General features: G+C 54.5%; 1 protein-coding gene across 1 annotated transcript in view; it reads left to right on the forward strand.

Annotated features, from left to right (window-relative positions):
* Nucleotides 1–12347, forward strand: part of SORCS2 (sortilin related VPS10 domain containing receptor 2) — a 458218-nt gene that overhangs the window by 364363 nt on the left and 81508 nt on the right. The window contains 1 exon segment of the mRNA XM_041753851.1: nt 11670–11834. Coding sequence (XP_041609785.1) covers nt 11670–11834 — 165 coding nt within the window.

Raw genomic sequence — 12347 nt, forward strand, 5'->3', positions numbered from 1 at the left:
GGGTCACCGCGGAAGAGGCGTAGCATACGTCCTCTCGCTTGCTGCTGTTCAATTAGGGGGCAGATGAATGAACAAATTGTTCACAGATCTAATCATATGTAGTTAATACAGCGTCCTGATAAAAGACAATCTTCCAGAACCAGTCACTCCAGAGAATTAGCCGTCCGCCACTCTCTGCCCAAGCAAGCAGGCTTTTAGCTTTGTCTGCAAAATATCTTCAGACAGCCAAACAAAACACAATTAAACCGTGTTCACGCCAAAGCCTCGGCGTAAGCCCCTTTAGAGAACAGAGATCATCAATAATTACGGGGGAGGGGGAGTGGGGGCCTCTCATTCCACAAATGCTGCGGACGAGATTATGAATAAATCAAGGCCATAAAATAGTGGTGATGAGCTATTTTTTTGTGGCCTGAAATATGTTTGCCTTATCTGGTTACTATCGATCAGACACAAGATATTCAAGTCAGCCTCCGGCCGAAGGGAAAAGGGTCTGCCTCTCTGTTAAATTTACAAATGTTCTCGGGCAGGTTTCCTGGCATTTGAGTGATTGTCAGGCCAGTAATTAAAACCGAACCAGCCCTTTCCTGACAATCCATTCCGTAATTGTGTTTGCCTGGACGTGCTGGATGCCCGTCAGTTCGAGTGTTGACATGACGGCAGGTTGCGGCGTTAGCGGCAGACAGGGTGGGGCCTCGCGCCCGCGCCACAGCTCTCGGGCTGAGTGGGCCTTAGCAGGTCATTTCCCCATCTTTGCTTCTGGGTTTTGTCTATAAAATAGAGACAAAGACATCTCCCATGTTGTTGCTGTTGTGACAAAGACACGAGAACCCATGTACAGGTGCCAGATGCAGGGATCCTGTGGGGTCTTAGCAAAACCCCTGGGTGCTGATAGGTAAGGGCTGAGAAGTCTCAAGGCTTGAGCAGCAGCCAGCCACACAAGGTTTCTGAAGAGACAGTAGCTGAAGTGAAGGCATGGCATGGGTTGGCACGAGAAGAAGGACCTGAGGTCAGCTCCTTGTATCCGGTGGAATTGTTCCAGATACTTCTGCTGGTCAGGGCTGGTCCAGAAGCACTTGTGCCATCTGAGCAGGGACTTGGAGGCTGACAGGGTCAGAAGGCTCACCTGCAGGAGGTGAGAGTGCAGGAACCCGCTGGCCATACCTCAGCTGCCTGCTGCAGCCAGGTGGGCACCTGCCACCCTGCACCCGTCCCTTGTCCCCGTCAGTGCCACTCTTCAGTAGAATCTAAGGAAGGCTGGAGGATGAAGTCTCTTGCTTCTGACTCCTGGGCCAGGGTAGGAGGTGCTCAGAAGGGCTGAGAACAGCACCCAAACGCAGCACACACACACCTCCCTCCCACCCTCCTTGCCTCATCTGTTAAATATTTGCCGGAAATGAGACTTCAGTATATTTGCTCAAGAATGTGCAGCACCTATTGGCCGAGCACCTGCCATGTGGCAGGTGGGGGCTTGGGATGCATTGATGAGCAAGATGGACATGTTCCTGACAGTGTGGTCTGGTGGGGACAGTGGACAGTAACAGGGGAGGGGAGATACAGAATGTGAAGGGAGGGCCTGGGGACGGGAGCTGGGGTCTCACGGGCACGGAGTGTCAGTTGGGGAGAACGGAAGAGCTCCAGGACCCATGGCGGTGGTGGCTGCCAGACACCCTGACTGTGTCTAGTGCCACTGAACTGTATGCTCATGGGGTTAAGATGGTAAGTTTTGTGTTACGTGTATTTGCCACGATTAAAAAAAATAATAACATAACTGGATGTTTTCAGAGAGTGTTAGTAATTAAAAAACTAATCATAGAGAACATTGGCGTTAGGGCCTGTTAGGTGCGTGCTCAGGAAGGGCCCCCCACCCCCCCCAGAAGGTGGTCTCTGAACTGAGCTGCTGCCCTGTGGTCAGGAACATGCCCTGCAGAATGGGCAGGGGGGAACCCCAGCAGGAAGGGCCTGGAGCCAGTGGGGCTGAGGGAGGGAAGAGTGGGGGTCTGGGCCTGTGCTGCACACCCACGGGACGGAGGCAGGTGGAGATGGGCCAGGACTGGGGAGGGGTCTCCCCCCGGTTGGCCTCTCCTGTTGCCCCAGCCCCCACTCCTCATGGGCTCCCCTGCAGGGCTCTCCATCCTCACCCCAGCTCAGTACTTCTGTCACTCCCATGGTCCCCAGGTGGGCTTCTCTACCTCCCAGGACCTGTAGCCCATGTGACTCCAAACACCTGCCTCCAGGGCAGATTTGCAGAGAGCTGAGCTCAACCCGGATGTCCAGCCCCTGAGCCCCTTCCTCCACCAGATGTCCCTCAGGAGCTGCCTGCCCAATGGGAGTCTCCAGGGGGCCACACCTTCACCTGCCCTAAGCCAGCTCTTCCTCCCGTGCCCTCCTCGCCATCAGCAGGGCCAGAAGCTTGGGCCACTTTTCACATTTCCCCATTCTGTTCATTCCGCGCCGACCCCGCTGAACTCCCAGCTCTGAGTGTGCTGGAATCTGCGCTCTCCTCTGCAGCACCCGATGATCTCACCCGACGACCTCCCTGGCCTCCACGCCAGCCTCCCGGCTGCCCCAGGCCTCAGCCCTCACTGCAGTGGGAGGGAGAGAGGATGGCCAAGGGCATCTGGGCAAAGTGGGAAGCATTCTAAAGCTGCGTGTGAGGGTGACGCAGGCGTTTGGGGGGCCGGGGGCGGTCCAGGTCGGCGGGCGCTCCGGCCATGTGACGGTGAGGTCAGCAGGGTGAGGTCATGGGATAGTGTCGTGAATGCCATACCCAGGAGGGACCCTGAGGGGTTTCCAGCAGGGACATGATATTGCAGGCTTGCATTTGCGTAAATTCAGACTTTTCCGTGACTTTTCCGATAATAGATCTTTCTGGTTTAAGAAAGCACAGAAATAATGATGAGTCCTTGGGTATTTCTCCAACACTTTCAAATATTGTACCTAATTTGGGATCTCGGCACAGAAAGATTGCCGGCTCCCATTTAAGGTTGAGGAGGGTGACTAGCCCAAGGTCACAGAACACAAAGATGGCAGGGCCACCGCACAGTCAGACTCTGTATCCCGCGACCCCTTTTGTGCTCGGGGTCACCCACACCAAAACCATCGTACGGAGTGATTTGCTCCGAGGACTCTGGGTAGCTGATCAGAGTGTGTGCTGAGTATCCCAGCAGGAAGCATCCATCCACAAGAGTGAAGTGCCGGGTGGGAGAGTTATTTTTGCTCATCATGACTCACACGGGCGTGTAGAAGATGCTCTGCACAGCTTCTAATTTAAGACCTGAGGGTGGATGCCTCTGTATTTGTTTGTCTCCACTGTCTGCCTCTCCTGGCGTCAAAGCCAAGTTTTCTGTGTTCCCCAGCTGGGCACATCTGTCCGGCCAGGAATAGATTGGACGATTGGGGTTTAAATAGGTAAACTGCCGATGTCACCAGTCCTGGGCACTGGGCTGGGGACCCTTTTGGGGACAAACTTGGTGAAGGGCAGATCCAAATTAAAAAGTCTCTCCTTATTGGAGTTCTGAATGGAAACCTGAGATCTGTTGCACAAACGGAGCTCTCGCGGAGGCGAGAAACAGTTTCTGGATGCTGTTCGTTTCTCTCTGTCAACTCGGAGCTCTGAGAGTGATTTCCATGAGTGCCGCTGTGAGGCAGGCTGGGAGGTTGGCACCACCTTTTGGAGGAGACGGGTTGGAAGCCCTGCAGCGGGGAGCCATGGACCAGGGAAGGCAACCTGGCAGCCTGAGTGGAGAGCAGGGTGAGGGCACCTGCGGTTCCCACGGGTGGGGGTGGCTCATGTGGGCAGGTCCAAGCAGGAGTCCAGGTGGGACTCGAGCCAGCATGCCTGGAGATGCAGGCTCATGTTGAAGGGTCAGAGGAGGGTGTCTGGATCCCCCCAGTTCAGACAGTCTCCTGGCCTGGTGGAGAGGGAGACGGGAGTCCCACGTCAGGATGGCACACAGTCTGCCCTGTCTCCCTGGAGCATCTTTCTCTGCAGGGTCCACTCTGACCCATCCCCACCAGGAGCCAATAGTGCATCTCCTGTAGAAATTTCCGGAAAGTCTCTCATCTACTCCAGTCCGGCCTGGGGGGTCACCATTAAATGCCTTCTGCTACCTTCTGTGAGCTCTCCAGCAGGGGTCTTATGGGACTTGTTTTATGCCCGGGGCCTGATGTGCCTCTGAATGAGCTAGTTATGCTTCGTAAGAATAAGACCAGGACTCTGGGCCAAAGGGAAGAGGGAAAGGGATGTTGAGGGACAGGAAGCCTCCCTGCCCCTCCCTGCCTTACTCTGCCTCTTTGCATGGCCAGAGATCCATCCCCAAAACTCTGGACTGACCTGCAGACTTCTGGAAGCCACTCCTAGTAGTCCTCAAAGGTGGGAAGGTCTCCCTTGACCCTGCCAAGTGCACTTCCTCAGGAACCCTCATGTTTGCTGCTGCTTCCTGGGCAGAGGTGGTCCTATCACCGGCCGTGATGCGTGCTAGCCCAGTAGGTGGGTGATGTTGGGGGAGAAGAGGCTGTGGACGACGGTGGGCAGTGTGAAATTCCACAAGACACTTGGCCTCTTTGGCCATGCCCCAGCCCTTGCCCCAGAGAGAGGGAAGGGGGTCATTCCCCTGGGGGCAGCTTCTCCACCCTCTGCCCATGTCTGTCCTGGGGTCTCACAGTGCAGGGGTCCAAAAGCTTCCCATCCTTCCCACTGCCACCTGTGACCTGCCTCAACAATGAGACCCTGACTCACAATGGTGCTTGGTGAACTTCTTTAAAAAAAAAAATGCTACGATGGTAAACTGAGTTGCCCTGTGTGGCATGCTCTGGGCATGCTCACCGTGTCCCAGAGACCGTGCGAAGTCTGCTACATGCTTTGTGTGTTGGCTCTTCTGGCCGCCTCTGCAGCGGGGATTCCTCTCTCTATTTATAGGGGAGGAAATGGCAGCTCAGAAAGGTGAAGTAACTTTGCTAAGGCTGCACAGCTCACAGCTCAGGACAGCAGCTGAGGCTGAAGCCCAGCTCCACGTGCCTCCAGAGCCCACACTGTCCCCTGACCCCCATACTCGTGGCCTCCCCGGATTCCTAGGGCTGTCACCTGTATTCTCTCCTGCAGAGCATCGTCAGAGTAGCTATGAGTGGGACCGTGAGCCATGGAATCCTGGAGAAGGGGCCTGGCATGGGATGTGCGTGAGTTGTCACTCAGGGGTCGGGGAGCAGAGGCAGGCTTGGCCAGCATGCTCAGAGGCACACAGCCAGTGGACTCAGAGCTGAGAAGCAGAAGGACCAATGGCCTACAGCAGGTGTCCAGCCGTGGGGAGCTCAGAGCTCACCAGGGACAATGAGAAAGGGCAGATTCCGCCCCAGCAGGTCTGGATGGGGCAAAGCCAGGGCACTGCCAGCAAGCTCCAGTGATGCTGGGGCTCTGGATCCCAGAGTTTATTAGTGGGGTAGCTTTGGGATAATAGGGGGGGCAGCTTCAGGAGTGTGGGACCCGGACCTAGTGCTTGGTGTAAAACTCACCTGCTGCCCTCTTAAAATTCTTAATTTTCTTTGAACAAGAAGGCCTGAATGGGGAGCAGCACAGGTTATGTAGCCAGTCCTGGGCCCCACACTAAGATGGGCTGGCTGCTGGTCCTATGCACCTGTCCTGTATTTCTCTCTAACATGTGGCCTCCAATTTCAAAACACCCAGCCTCATGGGCCCCCGGAACCCAGTGCAGGTACCATATGCTGGCCCGGAATAGTAAGCAGTAAAAATACACTGTTGGAAATAGTTTGGTTCCCAATTTGGAAGAACAATCTGCCAGCCTCTGCTCTGCACGATGCTAATTGATTTGTTTTCTTTGCTCCAGTAATCCTTTCCTTGTCAGCACTTTTTCTTCCCCCATCTTTCCTGGCTTACTTGTCCCACTCTGAGGCCCAAAATAGCCCCCGATCCAGATTGCTCGGCCCCTGGCCAGAACTACTTCCTCGGTTCTCATTTCTGCACCAAGGGCTGTGACGGAGAGGCGACCCCATACCTGGAGCTCTAGTTCTGTGTGGGAGTACTACCAACACCTGTTTCCTGGGAACGTGGTGCCCCCTCAGGTGCCAGGGCCTGGGCTCTGGGCTGGAGGCATGGCAGTGACAAAGGCACAGGCTTTGCCTAGTCAGAAAGGCAGACTCACCAAGGGAACGCTGAGAATATTTGGCTGGAGCAAATGAATGCCCAAGATGCTGGAGGAAGGGGCAGAAGAGGGATTAGAATAGCCCTGTTGGAAGGTTCATATCACAGAGGGCTTCCTGAAAGAGGTGATGTTCGAAATGAGCCGCAGCGGATGAGGACGTATTTGACAAGCAGATAAAAAGGGGAAGGGCATCCCATCGTACAACCAAGCTAAACTCATGCTGGGGGCACCTGCAAAATTAAATGAAAAATTTTCAGCTTTGTTGAAGCTGCCCAGAATTGGGGGCTTAGAAAAATTCAAAGAAGCTATTTTAATTTTATCATATGTCGACTTTGTGTTATTTTGATATTGTAAGATCTGATTCTGAATGATCTGTGACGAGGTTGGGGTGTTTTGGTCCCACTGGACATTCCAGCCAGAGGGAACAAGTGCATGGAAAGGTGGTGAAGATGTGAACAGTCTCAGTGAACTGAAACACACCAGGGCTCTAGATGGCTGACACCTGGAGCCTGAGGCGGGGCGAGAGGCAGGTCAGGGACCCCCACCCTCTGGTCATGCTGCCTGTCTGGCTGAAACACCCTCCCCTGGGTCTGCTAGTCAAATTTCCATCCAGTTTTCAAGGCTCATCTGGGTGTCACCTCCTCTAGGAAGCCCTCCTTTTGGCCCTGTACCTGGATTCTACTTTCCCTCCTGCTCTGCTGCCACAAAGCCCTGTGCATACCTAAATCTTTGCTTAGCTCTTTACTTTTAGCAACTATGAAAGAATGAATGAATGAATGAATGAATGAATGAATGAATGAGTCTTCACTGGTGTATGAACCTTTGAGTAATGAAGAGAAATAAGTGAATGAGATGTTTTATGACAGCTAGTCTCCAGGCTTCGTAAATATCCCCAGGAATGTTTTCCTCCCAAAGGAGAAGAGCAAACAATTTCTTTCGGAGTCACGGATTGAGATGGACTTGCTTACCCATTCATGCGTGCATGCATTCAGCCCGCGTCCATCAGGCCTGGATTAGCTGACGGCGCCACGTCGGCCTGGGCTACATGCTCACAGTACAGAGCAGGAGCTAACGTGGCTATCCTGCGCTCAAGGGCACAATCTACCCGGGGAGGTGGCTAAGTAAATACTTGCATCCTAAGAACATTGAAAAATAATCGTGAGAAACCATTTTGATGAGTGACACTTGGGCTTCCCTGGCCAGATGGCCCCAATGGCCTGGCGTGGGGGCTGCTGCCCCGGGGTGGGGCACAGAGTCTGGCCCGCGTGGTGGGCAGATGTTGAATGAACCAAGCAGCCTCCAGTAAGATGTGTAAGAAAGCTGCGTGGTTTGTTTCGTTCCTCCCAATTATCCGGGGAGGGCAGGTGCAGCGCAGAACACAGGGTGTTGTGGCAAGGAGGACACAGGAACCCAAAAGAGCCCCTGGTAGCCAGAGCTGGAGCACTGGGGTAAGGAAATAACAGAACAGCACTGAATGACAGCTCGAAGTCTAACATAAATATTCATGAGTTCATAGTGACGTAAATAAACGATTGAATAAATAAGTGGAGGAGAAGAGACGGGTCTCCCACGCAGAAGGATTCTTCACAAGAATGCCTGTAGCTCTTCTACCTCCCCCCCCCCCCACTGCAGGTGGGGATTGTGCATGAGGGTGTCCTCCAAGGGGGACAGCGAGGACCCAAGGAGGAACGGGATGCCATCCAGTGGAGAGCCCTGACCAGTGCCACCCAGCCAGTGAGGCCCTCCATAGCCTGCTCTCTGGATCCACTGCCCTCAGGAAGGTCCTCACCTCTTGGCCTTTCCTCCCCGAAACCCATGGCCCCTAGTGTCACCACGAGGAAAGCGCAGACAAGCCGAAATCCAGAGGCAGTCTGCAAAATAGGCTGCCAGAACGCCTCAACACCGTCAAGGTCAAGAAAAACAAGGCGCGTCTGAGAAAGCCACAGCCCAGAGTAGCCTAAGGAGACATGACACCTGAATGTCAGGTGGGGTCCTGGATGGGGTCCTGGACCAGGAAAGGCCATTTGTGGAACATAGTGTGTAGTTCAGACCATACACTTGTGCGGATGCTGGTTCCTTAGCTGTGACAAACGTCTGCTACTGATGTGACATATCCTAGCAGAGGAAACCGCACCAGGGGTTATGGGACTCTGTACTATCTTTGCAACTTTTCTGTAAATTTAAAGCTATTCTAAACTACAACGTTTATTTAAAATAAAAAATATAGAGGCACCTGGGTGGCTCCGTTGGTGGAAGTGTCTGCCTTCAGCTCAGATCATGATCCCGGGGTCCTGGGTTCGAGTCCTGCATTGGGCTCCTTGCTCAGCGGGGAGTCTGCTTCTCCCTCTCCCTCTCCCCCTCCCCCTGCTCATGCTCTCTTGCTCTCTCTCTCTTTTTTTTTTTTTTTAAATTTATTTATGATAGGCACACAGTGAGAGAGAGAGGCAGAGACACAGGCAGAGGGAGAAGCAGGCTCCATGCACCAGGAGCCCGATGTGGGATTCGATCCCGGGTCTCCAGGATCGCACCCTGGGCCAAAGGCAGGCGCCAAACCGCTGCGCCACCCAGGGATCCCTCTCTCTCTCTCTCAAATAAATAAATAAAATCTTAGAATAAAATAAAATAAATAATTTCCTTCTAACTCCATCACTTAAAACTCACCACTAATGATGTCCCCCGTGTTACCTCCCGTTCATTTTTTCCAAGCTGAAGTGTGATTGACGTGTAACGTTACCTCAGGTCCAGGTGTACAACATAACGGCTCGGTATTTGCATATATGGTGAAATGATCGCCACGGTACGTCTCGTTACCCCCCCCCCATACACACGCCACCACACGTTGTTATAAGGGTGTGATGAGACTGTTCAGGCAGGATCTACGCTCAGCAACTTTCAAACATGCGGCACAGTGTTCCTGACCGTGTCACCCGCTGGGCCCCGCAGCTGTGACCCGCTCACTTGGTGACGGGCAGTTTGCGCCTCCTGACCCCCTTCACCCCTCACCCACCCGCCACCTGCACCGCCAATCTGTTCTCTGTTTCTGTGAGCTCAAGCTTTGCGTTTAAGATTCCACTCATTTTAGGCAACTGGTAAATTATTGACCGTTACATCCGAAGCTAATGATGTACTCTAGGTTGGCTAATTGAATTTGAATAAAAAAATTAAAAATTAAAAACACACATACATATATTTAAAAGATTCCACTTGTAAGTGCGATCACGTGGTACTTGTCTCTGACTTCTCTCCCTGGGCATGACGCCCTCAAGGTCTGTCCCTGCTGTCACAAGTGGCCAGGTTTCCTTTCTTTTATGGCTGAATAGTAAACTCTCTGGTTCTATTTGTGTGCACCTCCACTGACACAATTACACTTTTACACAGTTACCATTGACAAAATTATCATAGGCTTCCTCACAGTTTTGTCCATGTGAAATACATAGTTGCTTATAAGTTTAGACTCTACTTCTTTTCATGGGGTGGGGCGTCCATAGCCCCACAGCCTCCCCCCCTTGAAAGCCAGGGTCATCTCATGTCCGGCTGGTCCCACCCCCACCCCGACCTCACCGGCACCCCACTCTGCATAGACTACCCCTCAGATCCAGACCCTGGCTCCATCCTGCATGCTGTGTGACCTCAGGCAGTTTGTTCCCCCTCTCTGGGCCTCTGTTTCCCCATCAGCCAAGCAAAGGGGATAATTGCCCCGCAGAGCTCCAGCGAGGACAGTCTGGTTGCACTCCTATTAGACTTTCATTGCAGGCTCGCCCAATGCCAGGCACTCTATTATTCTCTCCATTTTATAGAAAGGAGAACGAGGCAGGAAATGGTCAGCCAGCTTGCCTGAGGTCACATGGACATGGAATTTGAGCTGGGCTATCTGAGACTGAGAGTGCCCCTGGCCCCCTGCTCTGTCCACATGGGTGTCTGTTCATTCATTCATTCATTCAACAAGTGTGTGGGGTCCCCAGGCCCTGCAGGAGTGATGGTAGGGAGGGGACAGCAGTGAACTCTACAGACCTGGCCCCGGCCCCAGAGGGCCACAGTCCTGTGGGAAGAGGCTATCTCCACAAAAGGTAGTGAGCAAATACCATGTCCCCCACGGCCTTGAAGCCGAGGATCCACTGACCCAGGGGGGTGAGGGGGAGACAGAGGGGACAGGTGTTGAGGGAAGACTGGATATGGGTGGACCACCCTGGCTGTGGCCAGTGCACAAGCAAGAGGCAGGGAGGGAGGCCAGTCCAGGAGGAGCCTGCAGACCCTGCCACAGAGGTCACAGTCTCTTTGGGACTGTGAGGAACCCAGAAGTCTCCACGAGGTCTGTGAGTGGGAAGACTGCCCCCCCCCCCACCGCCCCCAGCTTATTTGTGGGAACTGGATCTTCCAGAAGAGGATGGAGGTAGAGATTGGGCTCACCCATGCGGCAGGGGGCTGACCACATGGCCGGGGGTGGGGGACATCTGCTCTCAGTGCCAGGTGCCCACATCCCCTCCCCAGCCCTCCAGGCTGGCCGACCCTCTGGCCTCAGGAAAAGAAGGGAAGCCTCTCCCTGTGCCCTGGGCTCTGCCTCTGAAGATCCCGGTGGTGCCCTGTGTGTAGCTAGCAGGGCCAACCTGTTCTGACCTGTGGCTGGTCTTTCCTGACCTTCATATGAGACCTGGGGCTTCCCCTCCGTCCCACAGTCCAGCAGGGCTTGTACCTGTGCACATACCTTAGCAAGAAAGTGGACAAACCCAGAAAGGGCCACAGGCCGGCTTCCCAAGCAGGATGCACCCCATGGAGATGTGGCTCCCCTGACCCTTCAGGTGGAGCCAAGAGCCTTGCAGAGACCCCTCCATGGGAGGCTTTTGCAGATGGGGATGTGTGCGGCAGGGCTGTCACCCATCTTTGCCATGGGCGCCTTGTCTGCTGGTTTCCAGGATGACTCCCTACTGACGTGGTTAGCTTGGTTACATCTGTGAAGACCCTGTTTCTAAGTGAGGTCCCCTTCACAGGTGCCCAGGTTAGGACATGGGGACCTGGTGTCTTCCTGGGGGATGCCATTTCACCCACTGTGGTGCCCTCTTGGGCTCATAGAATTTGACAGGCAGCTACTTCAGTCCCATCCTCCTTGGCCACCTCACATCCGCAGTCCCACCCCTGCACACACACTGTCCCAGGTGGACCCCCAGGTGGCCCAGTGTTCTGCCTTGGGAGGCAGCCACCAGCTCAGCCTCCCCACCATCCTACCATGTCTCCTTGGGCCACCAGTCAGCCACATGATGGTGGACGCACTCACCTGTCTCCTGCTGCCCCCCTCCCCGAATGGATGGCTCACAGCAGACCATCAGCGTGTGGATGGTGCCCAGCACCCCGGCCCTGGGAAATATTTGTGCAGTGAGAGAATGAATGACCAGTGTGCACGAGTGGGCAGGGGCAGGGGATGGGGGGGGCACCCTCCCTGCCCCCCACCCCGGTTCCTGCCATGCCCTCCAGTCTGGTATTTAGAGGGAAGGCTCATGGCTTCCTGGTTTTCTGTTTCAGATTGTCCTTGTGAGCTCCTCACTCAGCGACCGTGACCAGAGTCTGTTCCTCAGCACGGACGAGGGTGCTACCTTCCAGAAGCAGCTCATCCCCTTTTCGGTGGAAACCCTGATTTTCCACCCCAAAGAGGAGGACAAGGTGCTGGCCTACACCAAGGAGAACAAGGTACGCAGCCCCGGGGCTGGTGTCTGGGCCTGAGGGCCCCTGTTACTGCTCCTTGGGTGGGGTCATGGGGCAGTGTAGGCTTCTCATCATGGGGTTACCAGAGCCCTTCCCCCCGAGACCCAGCAGTCTGGGTTCTGCCACTGGGGGAGGGCCGCTTGGCTGTATTGTGTGTGAACCGAGTGGGTGGAGGTGAGAGGTGCGCTTGGCACACATCCGCGCATGAGACAGGATTAGGGCTCTACCTCTCTGCCTCCCCTCTGGGTGCACCAGCCATAAAGCCATCTTCCACTTCCAGAATATTCCACACACCATCCCACACTGGGCCTTGCCAGGCCTTTCTGCCAACCTGGAATGCTTTTCCACCTTCACTAGGAGTGAATCATCCTTCAGATCCCCCATCAGCATCCTCTCCTCTGGGGGCTGTGTCACCGGGGCCCCACAGGACCCAAGGGCACCTCCATGGAGCGACCAAGGAACATTGTGGAGGGCTCTTTCCAGGTCCAGGGGGTAAGA

Source organism: Vulpes lagopus, chromosome 4 (assembly GCF_018345385.1).
Source record: "Vulpes lagopus strain Blue_001 chromosome 4, ASM1834538v1, whole genome shotgun sequence".
In the NCBI taxonomy this organism is placed as follows: domain Eukaryota; kingdom Metazoa; phylum Chordata; class Mammalia; order Carnivora; family Canidae; genus Vulpes; species Vulpes lagopus.